We start from the raw sequence: 16,764 nt of genomic DNA, 5'->3' as shown, positions 1-16,764 counted from the left end.
TTAGATCCTGTGGGCAATCATGAGCTGGGGTATCCAGGCATTCACAGTTGCTTCTCATAATCCTAATTCCATGTCCAACAAAAAATTTGAAAAAATTACTATGGGAAATTGGCGGTGTGCCTTCGGCCACCGAAGTAAAACATAACCAATGTAAAATTTGTCTAGTGTACTTACTGTCCATCTGGTCCCTTCGGTCTGGGTCGCCGTCTCCAATTTATTTTTGGGACATGGAAAAAAGTTTCAAGGACAGCCCTGTTTATCAATGAGGGGAAATCTTCAGACTGTGCCAAACAGGGCGACGCAACAGGTCCCACTCCGTGCAACACAGACACTCCTGCTCGGTGGCCATAGCTTCACAATGTCCACAGGTACACCACCAAGTACGAGGCTGTGTTGCGGCATTGACTACCGATAGCTCTCTTTCTCTCGTAGCCCTTTCACGGAGCTCCCGCAGCTCTTCTCTCTGTACACTTACAAAGTTCTCAATGCTTTGGTTAACATTTAAGGAACCTCATTATGCTACCGTTGATGTTTGGTGATATTTTGAGCCTTTTTCGTAGTATAAATAGCAATTTGTTTTTACTTTCCATGTGCCCCGAATACTAGCTTTGTAAGCTTATCAGCAGTCCGCGCTAGCTTGTTTCAAGCTACAAACATATTGGATTAGCATGAAAACATGTCCCAGAGAACAATCAATGCAACACATCTATTAATAAAACCAAATGGAAAATACACACTGCTAAAACTCAAACTGGGCAATTAACTAAAACATGCAACTTTGGGAACAAAGAAAATCAAAACCTGCCTACAGTCACATCCTGACATACTTAAAATACTTTTCTGTTTTTCACTGACAGGAAATTTTTTGAGATGTGGACATCAAGTGACTTTGAAAAAATGTCCTTTGTCCATATTTTTGGTTTTAGGCCACTGGTTCAGTGTCTGAATTCCTGCCTAAATAACTTTACTGGTCATCAGAATGAAAATGTAGCCAATAAATACACTTCCTTAAAAAAGACTCAACCTGAAAGTGCGCCAACACTGGGTCTGAGGATGAAAAGACTCCAATCCAAAATGTGAATAGTGGAGGAAGCTTTTATTATTGTCATTTATGTTCCCAGCCTGCAAGAAAATGTAAATTAATTTGAGCCAGATTCCGAGTGCAGCAGGTACATTTTTATACTACAATCAAAGTCCAATAATAAACAATCAAATCCTACTTGTATCTCTGTGGGCCCTCTTCATACGAAGACCCTGTATACTCAGTTCTCTTTTCCTGTCTGTCTGATGACTTGGTACATCCCAGGTAGGAGGAGGTATATGCTACCAATATCCCATTTTTACACTAATACCACTAATGAAAACATACACATTATACAGGTATATAAACAAAAATAGCACAAATTTTGCATCTATCTTTTTAGCTGTTTTTATAGACTATTAAGAGATGGCACAAGTTGCTAATGATGGCTACTTTCTAATTTGCCAGAAGAAGTTGTTGACAAACTGGAAATGGACCAACTCTAAGGTACAGTTGTTTATAGCACCTGCAAATTGTGAACATGTCATTTCCTATCTGTAGAAATATGTGTAAAGAAGTTAATTTTAAAGCTGAGGTAGCAGCCTAAGTTCCTCCTTATCTGACCAATGAACAGCCAGGTGAATGGAGGATAAGAAATAGGAGATGTGATGGGCAGTGGAGTATAGACAGAATCACCGTGATGTGATGCTAAAACTTCCTCATCACCGTTTGCTCAGCGCCATTAAATTGTACAGGACGCAGGCTCTCTAATCACCTGTGACAAGTTTCGTTTTATACACTTATAATTATGAATTCTTTTATTTTATTTGCTGCTGCAACACCTGAACTTCATCTCAGGTGATCAGTAAAAGTCTTCTAAAGAGAACTCCTCCCTCACTTCCCTCACTTGATGATTTGTTGTCAAACCGTTTCTGTGAAATCACGTGACATTAAAATCTTCAAAAAAAGACTTCATTGAAGTCTATGAAGTAATGTCTCTGAGACAGTTTCTGTGAAATCATGTGACCACAGAGTGTCCGCCCCTTTCTGAAGATATATAAACTGCTCTCTTTCTCTCTGCCTCCCCAACATCACAGACCAACAACACAGGTAAGAACACTTTAGAACTGGAAATACTTTAAATTATCAGATCAGAAGATACACCAGATATAATGAGGAAAATGTATTTGCCATAACTAATAACTGAACATACTACCTTACATTCATATCATTTATTTATTTTCTTCCAGACAGTGTCCGTAGTCGCTGCGTCACCAATCTTCAGGAACTTCAGATCCATTTCTCTGGACCTCTTTCTGGGTTGACCAGGACTTTAAAAACACAGGTATGTATCACCAACACGGTCTCATGGCAGTTCGTGAAATGGTCCCTTTCCTTTTTTTAATTTATTGATTTGTGTACCGGACACGATTATGTTGTTTTTTTAGAATGGGGAAAGGACACGTCACACCCCGGGACACGTCACACGCCGGGACACGACCCACGGTCTCTGGGGGACACACAACAACAATGGGACGGTTGTGTTTAGGGAACAAAGAACGGGGAAAGGAACCATCAACAATGGGGAAATAAAAAGCCAAACGTGGGACGTGATCCCCGGTCTCCTGGTTGAAAGTCCTGTGTTATTTGACCCATCCACTCCCCGACCAAACTCCCTATGCAGATTTTCGGCTTTTCATACTACTCCCTACTGTAGTTGTGCTGTTATCACGAAATATGCTTCCAATTTAAATACATTACATTAAGATTCGTGCTCACCACACTGTGGGTTGGTATCACAGGTTGGATGTCAGTCTGTCTTCGTGTTTGTTACATCAACTGGCCTTTCAAAGGTTTTCCTAGAAAAGAAAAGAAAAAGTAGTGAAGTGTTTAAACTGTTTGATAGATGGCATTAATGTGAAATGTTTAACAGCTCTAACTCTGTTGGACCCTCCAGTCGGTCCAGTGTTGTCGTGTTGTTGGTCGAGCATTTAAAAGGACTTAAGTTTCTAAAGATGGAGTCTAGGGAGAAGTTTCCACATTCTTACGCCTCTGATTATACCTCTGGTTTGAGTTTGATCTTGGAAAATGATTACATTTTAGATTAAAATCATTTAAATACTTTTGAAACAACATCAGAATTAGAATAACTTTATTCGCCAAATGCATCAGCAGACACAGGAATTTGACATGGCAATAAGTAACCAGTGTTGGGAGTAACGCGTTACAAAAGTAACGCAATTACAGTAACGTATTCCTTTTTGCTGTAACGCAGTAATATAACGCATTACTAATTAAATTTCGGTAATATTATACTCGTTACAATCTCAGTAACGCGAGTTACAACGCATTTTAACGCAACATTTAGTGGTGCATTGTTTTTTTAAAGAATTCACCAACACCGCGACACATTTCTTCACAGGAATTAAAAAAGCCGTATTATTTTCCTGTCGCTGTATTCGATGGTTGAGATGACTGCAGAGACAAATACATTTGCGAGATGGATATTATTTTCAGGAGTTATTACGCTGCGTTGAAGTGAGCTGTCCTGTTTCTGTTCCCGTGGTCAGAGCCAGAACCAGAGACGGTACGGACAGCATGTATGTCCCAACAGGTGACGGTACGGACAGCATGTATGTCCCAACAGGTGACGGTACGGACAGCATGTATGTCCCAACAGGTGACGGTACGTCAGCGGCTGACAGATATAAACATGTCAGGAATTAATGTTGAGGCTTGCTACATGTAAATATCATTGCATTTTATCAGCCGTGGAGAGTAACTCTGCCTGTAGTGGAATGGCTTCGAATGACAACCAAAAGCGCTTGTCTTTTACTGTGACCATTTACTGTTCAATATGTTGCAGTTTTACAAACAAGAAAGTGAACAACTGGAGCCTGACGGACATGTTGCATCTCAGTAAGCTAGCAAGAGTAGCTACACAACAGACAACTTCCTGTAGCCTACTTCAAAATAAAAGCACTTCCTGTGACGGTTCGCAGTAAAACTAAATTACTGTTAAATAAGGTTGTGTAGGCTACCTTTTCACAAATCAACTGTAAATCAAGTACTGTAAATAATGTTAATAGTGAGTTTTAATCACACTATAATTGAACATTTCCTTTAGAGTGTTTTAAACTAAACAACATGAATTTCTTATTGAAGTGCTATAAACAAACATTTTACAACAATGTCGTACTTTTAATTGAGTATTTTCATTTTCTCCTAATTGCCTATTATACGTTTTACTTATCTATTTTTTATAGCTTTAGTTACTTTGCATATTTATATTGATTATACAAAATATGAATAATCTATGATGTATTAAAGTGGATAAAGAGGAGACTTTATTGATTCGGTGGTGAAATTCACAAGCTAGCTGCCAAATCAAACTTCCCCTGTTATTTTGGTGAAAGTAACTCAAAAGTAATGCAAAAGTAGTGTAACGCATTACAATTCAGAGACAGTAATATTGTAATATAACTAATTACTCTCAAATGACAGTAACTAGAATTCTATAATGTATTACATTTTGGAAGTAACTTGCCCAACACTGTCAGTAACACAGAAGTTCGACAAACAGTATGTGCGTATAGCTGCATAAAGCATGCTTAAAACAATTAATAAATAAAATAGCCCAAAGATAAAATAGTGACATGGGGGGAGGGGCAATGGATCAGCTCAGCTATTCAGAAGGGAAATGGCTCTTGGAAAAAAGCTATTGAGGTGGCGCGAGGTCCTTGTCCTCATCGCCCTGTACCTTCTTCCTGAGGGAAGCAGCCTAAAAATGTCACTTGCTGGGTGGGACTGATCAGCAGCAATTTTAGCTGCCCTCCTCCTGACTCTGGCCTCATACAGGTCACTGATTGACAGCTGCCTCTGTCCAGTCAGCCTCTCTGCTGTGTGCACAATGTCTGTTCTTCGCCTGGGCCGATGCTGATGCAAACCATACAGAAATGGATGTTGACAGAAGGCTTTCCACAGTGGCTCTGTAAAACCTAGACCGAACAGAGCTGGAGACGTTCAGTTTGGTTAACTGCCTTAGGAAAAACATTCCACTGTGAACCCTCTTGATAATGGATGAACTGTTTTCCTCCCATTTCAGGTTGTTTGTGATCACGGTGCCTATGAATTTAAATGACTCTACCTCCTTCACAACAGAGCTATTGATGGTTAGGGGTGGGAGAAAGGAGGGGGATCTGCGGAAGTCTAGCGCCATTTCCACTCTCTTTTATTGGTTAAGCTCCAGATTGTTCTTGTCACACCACGCAACCAAATGAGACACTTCCTGCCTATAAGCAGACTCGTCATTGTCTTTAATAAGGCCGACCAAGGTGGTATTGTCTGCAAATGTAATGAACTTCATGGTACTGTTGTTGGAAGTGCAATCATTGGTGTACAGTGAGTAGAGAAATGGTGACAGCACGTACCCCTGAGGTGCTCCAATGTTGGTGTACTGGCGATCAGACTGCTGTTGTGTATTGCTGAGAAAATTCATTATCCAGCGGCAGATAGAGGGTTCCAACCCATCAGTGACAGCTTCCTCCGTAGCCGCTCGGGTAGGATGGTGTTAAAGGCGGCACTGAAATCTACAAACAGAATCCTTACATAGGAGTCAGGAGTTAAAGGGGTCCAGAGCATAATGCAGGGCTAAGTTAGCTGCATCATCCACTGAGCGGTTTGCCCTGTAAGCAAACTGCAGTGGATCAAGATGGGGAGCTGTGATGGGTTTGAGATGAAACAGAACCAACCGCTCAAGACATTTCATGACCACTGATGTAAGGGCCACCGGTGTGTAGTCATTCAGGCCCATGGTACTGTTCTTCTTCGGTACTGGAATAATGGTTGATGACTTAAAACAAACCGGAACCTTGCATAAGACAATCGACTGATTAAAAATGTCTGTAAAAGCTGGAGCGAGCTGACTGGCACAGTGCTTCAGGGTGGCAGGCGGGATCCCACCTGTCTTCCTCACATTCTGCCGGCTAAATAGCCGGTGCACGTCCTTCTCCTCAATATCAAAGGGGGCTTGATTTTGAGGGACAGTGTTCTCCCTCTCCCTGAGTGGGACTTGACATGATTATGAGGATGCGTGGGGATGACACCCAGATCCCACCTGGAAGGGGAAGGGGACGGGGAGGGGCAGGGAGATCTCTCAAATCTGGTATAAAATGAATTAAAATCATTGGCCAGTTTAGCAGATGGATTTTGCTTTCATAACCTGTCAAGTTCTTCAATGACCTCCAGGCTGAAGAGGAGTCATTAGTGCCAAATTGTTCCTCCATCCTCACTTTGTAGGCAGCTTTTGCTTTCCCAATGGCTTCATTTAGCTTTTGTCTGGCAAGCCTGTATTCATCTCCATTCCCCTCCCTGTAAGCCTGCTCTTTGGTCTTCCTAAGCAGCCTTAGGGATTTTGTCCAAGAGGTACAAGAGGAAACCCACTCAGTCCTTTGTCGCGGTCGGCTCTGATTAGATTAAATCCAGGAAATTCCACAGCTGAATCTGGGCTGTCCGCATTCAGCCAGGTCTCGGTGAAGAAAAAAGCTGCATTCCTCCTGAAATCACTGTTGGTCCGTAACAGCAGATTAAGCTTGCGATTTTGTTACTTAGGGAGCACACGTTAGAAAAGCAGACAGACTCTATGTCCCCGCTTTCTCCACCTGTAGAGAGCCCCTGCTCTCATCCTTCTTGCTCGGCTGCGTCTATCAACTCTTACCGCTGACTTAATGATATCGTCCGCAGAAACCAGGAATTCGGGGATCAAGCTGGAAGGCATTGTTCCCCTAATGTTCATAAGCACATCCTGATTGTAGCTAAGCCGCATATTACAAAGCAGCGAACAACAACGAAACAAACTAACAAACACTCAGCACTGAAACATAGTGGGAGGCGCCACTCACACATAAAAGGATGGTAAACAGCCAGTTTTAAGTGTATATTTCTTTCTTTGAAAACATCAATAAAGAGATATACTGTATGTTATAGTTTCTCTCTCAAGAAGATAGTTTTATTGTAGAGTTATTGTGTCTGTTATTAACTCTGATTAAAGTGATGTCATAAAGCAGATATGTAACTGTGTATCTTAGAGCCCCCCCCCACATATCAAACTCACTGTGGTTGATCTCTGACTTGTTCTTCCAGAAAACTTACAAGGTGCTCCATCCTCAACTCCTGGGAAGCTGTTACCATGGCAACGTGAGTAATACTTCCTAAAACAGCACAGTTTTAGTGTTAAACACTGCTGGATCACATTTTACTACATGATGAGACAATAATTTGCCAAATTAAATGTTTTCTGGTCCTGATTCCTCTCGTAGCTGGTTGTCTTGGTTGCAGGGTTAAAACTCTTTATATCAGCATTTAATTAAACATCAGAGCCTTTTAAAAGTGGGCGGTCACTGTTGAGCTCTATACCATTTTTAGGGTTCATACACATTTATTATTCTTAAAATCAAAAACACTGATATTCACTGATCTGGTTCATTTTCAAACAGCACAATTATTTACCTTTTTTTTCCTATGGTGGATAAATACATATGTATGAATGTATGTTTTCTTTTTGTGTGTGTGTGGGTATATACATATCTAGCAAATGTAAAGCATGTGTTTAGATAGGATATGATATAAATATGAAGCCATTCTGATGATCATTACCATGAGTAGTGGAGAAGGGGTTGGATTAAACAGAGTTATCCTTCGTCCTATTCCTTTTCAGGTATGTTAATTAGCGGGGCCTTGCACAGAAAGTGCGAGGCACCTATTGTTTTTGTAAGGAGTATTATTATCATTCTGCACTGTCACTCGCATTTTTGTGGGGCTTAGCATGCTGGAAAACTCAAACATATTGGCACACATGTCACACCTATTTGAAACTACAAAGTTCTGTAGTGATTGGGCTCTGGCATTGCTAGGGGGCTCCATAGCGCCCCCTAATGTGAGCCATAAATTGGACAAAAGTAATAAGTTAATATACCAAATTTGGAGGGAACATAGGTCTCATCTTGAAGTCCATGGAGCTATTTTTAGAAAAAAATTCCGAAAATCTTGATTTTCGTTTAACGAACACTTGTTTGAGGACTTTAGGATGCACGAAAAGTCTCAAAGTTTTGCAGCCACATGCAGAATAGTAAACTCTTTCACACATTTAGGCTTGGGAGTGATATGGTTGTTCTATAGTGCCCCCTAATTGGTTTTAGCCCTTGGGCATATTTTTGATGGACTCAATATATACAAAAACTCACTAAAATTGGCGCCCACATAAATACGTGGGAGCTTTGTGAGAATGTTCAGTGATTCGACCTATACCTGTAAGTGGGCTCCATAGCGCCCCCTAAGGCATGGAAGGGCTTAACTTGGACATAGTTGCTCCGATCTTCATCAGGTTTAATACACATATTACTCTAATCATTGCAGACATATTTCCCATTTATCTTCATTAGCTCCACCCAACCGGAAGGCGGCCATTTTTAATTATTTATTTAATTTTATTTTTCATGTGTTTTACATTCCTGTCTAAACATGAAGTTGCGTTATCTTGGCAACAATTATTCCGATTGTCCCGAAACTTGACAAAGTTGTTCCTCGTGGCTGGTTTAGCATCTGTGCTGTGGTGGCAATCAGCCATTAGATGGTGCTGTTTTAATTTTTTTAAATAATCAGCAAAATATCTATCTATGGGAAACCTACTTTGTCTAACTGCTCCTGGGGCGTGAGTCCAAGACCCTCTTGACAAAGAATTTTGATAGCTAAAACAATGTGCAAATTATGGAGGACCAACTTCCTGTAGGTGTGTGTCAAAACAGGAATGGTTGTATCTTGGCAACAGCTATTCCGATGGACAGAAAACTTAAAATAGTTGTTTCTCATGGGGCATTGAGGCTGTGTGCCAAATATGGTGTCAACCGGCCTTTAGATGGCGCTGTTTTGATTTTTTTAATTAATTAGCAAAATCGTTATATGCAAAACCTACTTTAAGGTGGTTGTTGAAACAGGAACAGTTGTATCTTGTTGTATACATTCAGAGAACTCCAAAAAGTGTCTTTGATTATATGAACAAATCAAATCAGGCCTGTTTTTCATTGTTTTTCCTAGGATCAGAGCTTTAGGGGTGTCTGGTAGCCTTTTAACGTAGTTTTTTTTAAACTTTCTACTGTGCTATTTTTGCATTTTAACATAATTTTGGACCATCATGATAGAGGAAACACTGAATTATGTAACCAGAGAGACACCACCCATTCAGAGAAACTTCCTTTAAAGGAATACGCCGACTTATTGGGACTTTAGCTTATTCACCGTAACCCCCAGAGTTAGACAAGTTGATACATACCCTTCTCATCTCTGTGCGTGCTGTAACGTTGTCTGACGCCCCCAGCATTAGCTTAGCCTAGCACAGAACATGCAGGTAACTGGTTCCAACTAGCCGACTGCTCCGAATAAGTGACAAAATAACGCAAACATGTTCCTATTTACATGTTGTGATTTGTATAGTCACACAGTGTACAAATAATAAGGTCACATTAGACACAGCCATATTCTAACCGTAAACAAACCAGGCACTATATTCTCAGAAAGTGGAAGCACTGCTACTTGGGTGGAGTGATTACCGCAACACCGAAAAGCACAGTTACTTCCGTCAACAAAACCAATGTGAATAGCTAATTAGTAGCGAACGTGACTGGTGATCATGGCATTATTTGTACACCCTGTGACTATACAAATCATAACATGTAAATAGGAACATGTTTGCGTTATTTTGTCACTTATTCGGAGCAGTCGGCTAGCTGGAACAAGTTACCTGCATGTTCTGTGATAGGCTAAGCTAATGCTGGGGGCGTCAGACAGCGTTACAGCATGCACGGAGATGAGAAGGGTATGTATGGACTTATCTAACTCTGGGGTTTACGGTGAATAAGCTAAAGTCCCAATAAGTCGGCGTGTTCCTTTAATGCTAAGCCACAGGGCCGTTACTACGAAGGTCAAGTGGCAAAACAAATTAAATCAGATATGTATCTATAGAAAAGCAGACATTTCCAAAATGTAGTATCAATAACTTTTGAAAATTAGAGATTCATGTGATTTTGATTAAGCACTATTTTCTGAAAATGGCTCAGAATTATTTCTGATTGATCTAGGCGTCTATATTCTGGGTTTAGTTTCACAATGCTTTGATATTTCTAGAGCCAAACTTCTTAATTTACAATAGATTAACAAAGATTTTTTTCAATTATTTTTAGGGCTGCAGGGATCAAGTTTGGGGTACTTCAGCACCCCTAAAGGGCTAATATCGCCCCGGGTGGCAATCCTTAAGATTTCAGTTCTGGTTGATTTAGAATTTCTATTCAAGTAAAAACAATGAAATTGTACTGAAAGTTTTAATTATTTATTATGTTGATATTTTGTGGTCTGGAGTAGAGGGCTGCATTGGGATTGGGTCCCGCCGGGTCCCGCGGGACCCAACGCAAATCTCGCGGGAGCGGGCGGTTTTAACTTTGCGGGTGGCTAAAAAAACCACTGCGGGATCGGGATGTAGCCTGGAACCCCCCCACGCCAGCAGAAACCATAGATATACATATATACTGACTGAGTATATACTGTATAGGCCATCTATGAGCAGACACCAGCGTGTCTGAGCCTCCCAGGACGGGGGAGCTCCGAGCCAAGGCTCCGTCCACCGTCCGCTCTCTCCCTCATCCTCGGCTCCTTCCTCCCCCTCTCTCCCTCTCCTCTCTCCCTCATCCTCGGCTCCTTCCTCCCCCTCTCTCCCTCTCCTCTCTCCCTCATCCTCGGCTCCTTCCTCCCCCTCTCTCCCTCTCCTCTCTCCCTCATCCTCGGCTCCTTCCTCCCCCTCTCTCCCTCTCCTCTCTCCCTCATCCTCGGCTCCTTCCTCCCCCTCTCTCCCTCTCCTCTCTCCCTCATCCTCGGCTCCTTCCTCCCCCTCTCTCCCTCTCCTCTCTCCCTCATCCTTGGCTCCTTCCTCCCCCTCTCTCCCTCTCCTCTCTCCCTCATCCTCGGCTCCTTCCTCCCCCTCTCTCCCTCTCCTCTCTCCCTCATCCTTGGCTCCTTCCTCCCCCTCTCTCCCTCTCCTCTCTCCCTCATCCTTGGCTCCTTCCTCCCCCTCTCTCCCTCTCCTCTCTCCCTCATCCTCGGCTCCTTCCTCCCCCTCTCTCCCTATCCTTCTGCTCCTTCCTCCCCGTCTAACAGCAGCAAGCACCTGCCTTCTTTACCTTCATCTTCTCCCTATTAACCTATAAAATGACGTGTTTTCTCATGCGGGACGGGAGAAGACACAACGTCAATACATCTCTATTATTGTGTGGGCATAAATTCTCAGAGTTTTGCGGGTGCGGGCGGGAGTGGACGTTCACATTGCGGGAGCGGGCGGGAGTGTAACACACATGTTGCGGGTGCGGGCGGTAATGGTCAGAAATTCGCCGGGAGCGGGCGGGAGCGGGATGAAGAAAACAGTCCCGCGCAGGGCTCTAGTCTTGAGTCTTGTTGTTGATAAGTGAGCTTCAGGTTTTCAATTGTGTGCATAAATCCATTTTTAGTGTGAATACAATGGAGATTTCTTTTTCTCCTTGAGATGTTGAGGCCAGACACCCAGTTCATGATACTGGCAATATATACATACTGCAATACTTTAATCAAGTGCCATTTTTTATACAATGTATCTGTATTAGCGGACCAGTCAAGCTTGCTGTCCAAGAGTACACCTAAGTACTTGTAGGTCTGCACAACCTCAATGGCTTCCCCATTTATGCAGACCGGCTGGCAGGTTAGCTTTGACTTCCTAAAATCCACCACCATCTCTTTAGTCTTGGTGGTGTCCAGGAGGAGGCAATTCCTATTGCTCCAGTCACATAAGTCCTCCACAAGGTCCCTGGACTCCTCCTCCCGTCCACCTCGCACACATGCCACAACAGCCATATCATCCGAGTACTTCTGGATGTTTCAGGACTCAGAGTTGTACTTACAGTCAGATGTATACAAAGTGAACAGAAACAGAGCCAGAACCGTCCCCTGTGGAGCCCCCGTATTGCATTCTAGTGACTCAGAAACACACTTGCCCAACTTGACAAACTGCAGCCTTGATGTTAAATAGTCCATTATCCAGGTGGTCAAGGAGGAGGCCACCCTTATACTTACGAGCTTGTCTCTCAGTATAAGGGGCTGGATGGTGTTAAATGCACTTGAAAAATCAAAGAACATGATCGTTACATAAGAACCAGGCACATCCAGATAGGCATAGGCTCGGTGCAACATGAAGAGGACCGCATCCTCCAGTTCTATATGTTCCTGGTAGTTTAATGTTTGAGCATTCACCAGGTAAAATAGTTTTGTCCCAGTAGGTGGAGTGATGTTATTTCATTTCATTTTTGAGCTCTGGTCTTTACTTTTCTACAGAAATTACTCTTAAAAGTATGAGAACATCAGCTGCAAATTTCTGATACATAAATGTAGTTACCTTTTCAATGCAAATGGAACAGCACCCTCTGTGGCGTAATGCCTGTTTTTGTTTGTTGGCTGTGGTATGAAGCTACTAATGGTGGTGGTGATGGGGGAGGGGGGGTAAGTAGAGTGATTTAATGTATTTAATTATATGTTCAGCCATGTTTGAACTTATCTTTTCTTTTCTACAGAAATACCTCATCCAAATATGAGAACATAATTTCCACAAGTGAAGAGATCCAGTCAGGATCTCCCACTCTCTACCAGCTGAAACCAAAGAAAGAAGACATTCAACCTCCAAGAACAAAGAAAGAGAACATTGGAACTCTGACAAGAATTACTCTTGGTGAAAAAGATCCAAACAAGATAAACAAAACCATCTTACTTGTTGGTGAAACAGGAGCAGGAAAATCTACTCTGGTCAACACTCTGGTCAACTACGCCATGGGAGTGGAGTTGGAGGATGATGTCTGGTTTCAGATCGTAGAAGATGAGACAAGAAGTCAATCAGAAAGTCAGACATCAGATGTGATCATGTACCAGATCTTTGGGTTTGAAGGTAAAACTCTGCCCTACTCTCTGACCATCATCGATACTCCTGGATACGATAGCACTGATGGGATCGAACAAGATGTCATCATCAGTCGAAGATTATTTGACTTGTTCCAGTCAGAAGATGGAGTTGATGAGATTAATGCAGTGGGTCTGGTGATGACAGCGAGTGAGAATCGACTCAATGACCGACTGAAGTACATCTTTGATTCAGTGATCTCTCTGTTTGGAAAAAACATGGAGAAGAACATTGTCGCTCTCATCACACACTCAGATGGTGTGACAGCTGAAAATGTTCTGAAAGCTCTCGAGGACGCAAACATTAAATGTGCCAAAGACAAAGATGGTGAGCCTGTTCATTTTATGTTCAACAACCACCAGAAAACACAGAAAACAAAGAAAAATAATGTTGCTCTAAAAGGTGCATGGGAAGTGACAATGAACCATATGGGTGAATTTGCTGATTTCCTGATCAAACAATCCCCTCAGAAACTGAAGACAACTGTGGAAGTTATGAAATCCCAAATCCGACTGACAGCCTGCATCAACAACCTGCAGGACAGAATCAAGGAGATTGAGCTAAAACAGACAGAAATCCAACAGACTCAAGCTGGTCTGAAGAAACACGAAGAAGAAATGAAGAACAATGAGAACTTCACTGTAGAAGTTGATGAGCCCTACAAAGTTAAACAAAGAGTTGTTAGAGAGTGGAGGTGGTGGGCACTTGGGTTAAATCATGGAGGAGCTGTCTGCTGTACTGTCTGTGAGGAGAACTGTCACTATCCATGCATACTGGCCTTGTATGCAGAACAATGTGATGTCATGAAAGATGGCCGCTGCACTGTATGTACCGGGAAGTGTCCTGTATCAGTTCATGTGAAGGAAGAACAATGCACTGACTGTGAGGGTAAGTGTTCAGATGAATCAAAGCATGTCAAAACCTACTGGATCTATGTGACCAAGACAAGGAAAGTTGAGAAGACCCTGGAAGATGTGAAGGAGAAGTATGAACAGAACAAAGCAGAAAGTGAGAGCAAGTTGAGCTTTTTGGAAACTCTTAAAAAAGACATGGAAGATCTTCAGAAAGAACAAGATCAGTTGTTGGAAAAGTCCTTTCAGCATGTTGTCCAACTGGAGGAGATCGCCCTGGATGTAAATTCATTGTCCACTTATGTCCACTTGGACTTCCTGATTGAGAAGATGAAGGAGAAAGGAGACATGGAGAAGGAGAAAAAACTCGAAGAGATGAAAAGTCAAATGGATAAAGATAAAGACATCAAGGCAACAATGCGCTACAAGTTTGGTCAAATAAGAGAACCAGTTGGTATTGGTAAGAAGTAGTGATGAAGTAGAATCACTGAGAGCAGACAGCTGTGTAGAAAACAAGGTCTACACTTATGATGAAATGTTTCATTATAGTTATATAATTTATATTTTAAATGTGATGAAATTAATTAAATGTAAATGTGTAATTCCTGGAAACAGCTCTCTCTGTGGTATAATGACTGTTTCTGTTTGTTCTTGTAGTTTCATGTTTAATCACCAAAAGTTACTTCACTGAACAGATTAGAGAACAGCTCCCCCCCCCTGCTGTTAAATATTGAGTACAGCAGCTTCCTCCCTCTATATCACTAACTGAAGTCAGATCACAAATACATTTATCATTCTTAAGTTTTCTTTGTGTAAGTTTAATGTTTTAATGCTTTTCTAACGTGCTGTTCAGTCGATAAAAGGCTGTGATTTATTCTGATGTTAGTGTGATGATGACAGAAGTAAACTGGTGGTGGGACCGTAACACATCACTGACATTAATAAATATCCATATCAAGCTGTTAAACATGATGTTTCCTCATCTTGTTAATCAGTTTGTTCAGAGGATGTTACAGAACTGAACTCAGACACAAATATTCTGCTCAACTTTCACACTTCAGCCATGAAATCTAATGGACTTTCATTTGATGTATATTATAATCAATATATGTGATTATATATGATATACCCTGGTGTCTTCATGTGTCTTCATGCCTAATGACTAGTTATAATATTTCAGAAGACCCTGGCCATGTGGAAACATGTTGATCATTTCATGTTGTACTTTTAGTTTTTATTTTGAGTGATTCAATGTATTTACAGTATATATTGGGACCAGAGGGTAGTGTGAGTGGTGACTGGTAGCTGGAGAGGTACCAGTCATCCTCCTGGAAACTACCTAACTGATCGCTGGGCTGTGCATGTTAATCCATATTAATGCATGTCTATATCTTTCTCTTTGTGTGGAAATGAAGCTAAATAATAACAATGTAAAAAAAAAATTCTCCCAGAGGACTTATAACTTCCTCATTATATTCTTTTGTTCCTCATGAAATCACACCCTGACTGATGCAGTTTTCTGTCAAATATTAATAAAATGTCTGCTTGAAATGAGTTTGTTCAGAGTGTCTTCACTGGATCATCAGCAGCTTTTGGAGTCTGTTGAACTTTCTGCTCAACTTTCTTCAATAAATGACTATTTGTCTTTGTTATACCATTTTATTTCATAGACTTAGTCCTTGCCTCACTAGAAACACTCATATATATTCACATACATACATAACAAGATAGAATTAATGTTCTGAATCTGTTGATGTGTTGAAACATTGAATGTGAATCAGTCTAATAAAGTTGAGGTCAAACCCAATCAAACTTGTGATGTTTAGTATTTGATATCAAACATTGTTGATATCAATAATTGGAGGACGTAGAGACAGAAACTCACCACCTTTTGGTCATGTTTCCTTTCATGTTTCAGTTGGACCTCAAGACATGATCAGCCAATCAGAAAACACTCCTATTATTATTATTATAAATACAGAAGATAATCAGTTTGGGAGTCTGATAACTGACCATGTGAAACTAAGTTTATTATCCAATCAGAAAGAGGATTAGAACATTTTTTATTTGGTGACTCCTTTTGTCTCAGTGAGTTTCTCTGTTTCTATTTAGTATTTTATTGGTTGTTATGCTGATTATGTTTCATAGTTTTAAAATGGGTTGTTATTAAAAGTGTCCTGAAGTCAATAAAGTTTAGATTTGAAGGAGAAGATCAACCAGCAGTGATGTTTCCTGTTGACCAGCAGGTGGTGAAAGAAACTAACTGGAGCTGAAACAGCCACTGGAGCTGGAAATTATACATCCTTTATAGTTTACATAGTTTAATAACATGGAAATATCATCACTGTCAAATATCAATCTAAGCAGCTGTTAATAAACTGTCATATCATCTACCTCATAAAGACACCACTTACATTAATCATCCCATATTTATTCCAGCAGCCTTTGCACTCGGCACTATTGTCTTACTCTTAACAAAGTCCATTGTTGTTGTTGTTTAATATATACTGTATATAGTAATATTTATATCTTTATATTTTTAATATATATAGTATTGTCTAACTCTTGACCCTTGTGTTTTCTTCAGGTTGAATTTGACCCGTTTTCTAAATATCTAAATCAGAAATCTGGATTTCTCTTTAACTACCTAGTTTTAATTACCCCAAAATAACACGGATGATTCTTTACAAGTACAACAGAAGATCAGATCTCTACATTCATTAAATTGTGGGTGTTTTATTCAATGTTGAATAAACGTTGACATATACAAGTCTGTGATTATTCTTCCTTTATATATTATAATATTAGTCTAAATAATTCATCATTTCTGCTTTTATAAAATCAAGAATTAGGTAATTTCCTATAAATGAGGT

General features: G+C 40.8%; 1 protein-coding gene across 3 annotated transcripts in view; it reads left to right on the top strand.

The window, feature by feature from the left end:
- Positions 1–16,764, top strand: part of LOC116066775 — a 197,521-nt gene that overhangs the window by 100,734 nt on the left and 80,023 nt on the right. For 2 of the 3 annotated variants that reach the window (XM_035991873.1, XM_035991872.1), the window contains exon 3: positions 7,193–7,216. In XM_035991873.1, the coding sequence (XP_035847766.1) occupies positions 7,209–7,216 (8 nt within the window). In that variant the 5' untranslated portion in view covers positions 7,193–7,208. Of the gene's footprint in view, positions 1–1,957; positions 2,132–2,271; positions 2,367–7,162; positions 7,217–12,660; positions 15,446–16,764 lie in introns of those variants that run through there. The other variant, XM_035991870.1, reaches the window with a different exon arrangement.

The sequence above is a fragment of the Sander lucioperca genome, chromosome 14, assembly GCF_008315115.2.
Source record: "Sander lucioperca isolate FBNREF2018 chromosome 14, SLUC_FBN_1.2, whole genome shotgun sequence".
NCBI classification, from domain to species: Eukaryota; Metazoa; Chordata; class Actinopteri; order Perciformes; family Percidae; genus Sander; species Sander lucioperca.
The sequence above is the reverse complement of the archived record's forward strand: the minus strand, read 5'-3'. Positions and strand labels throughout refer to the sequence as shown.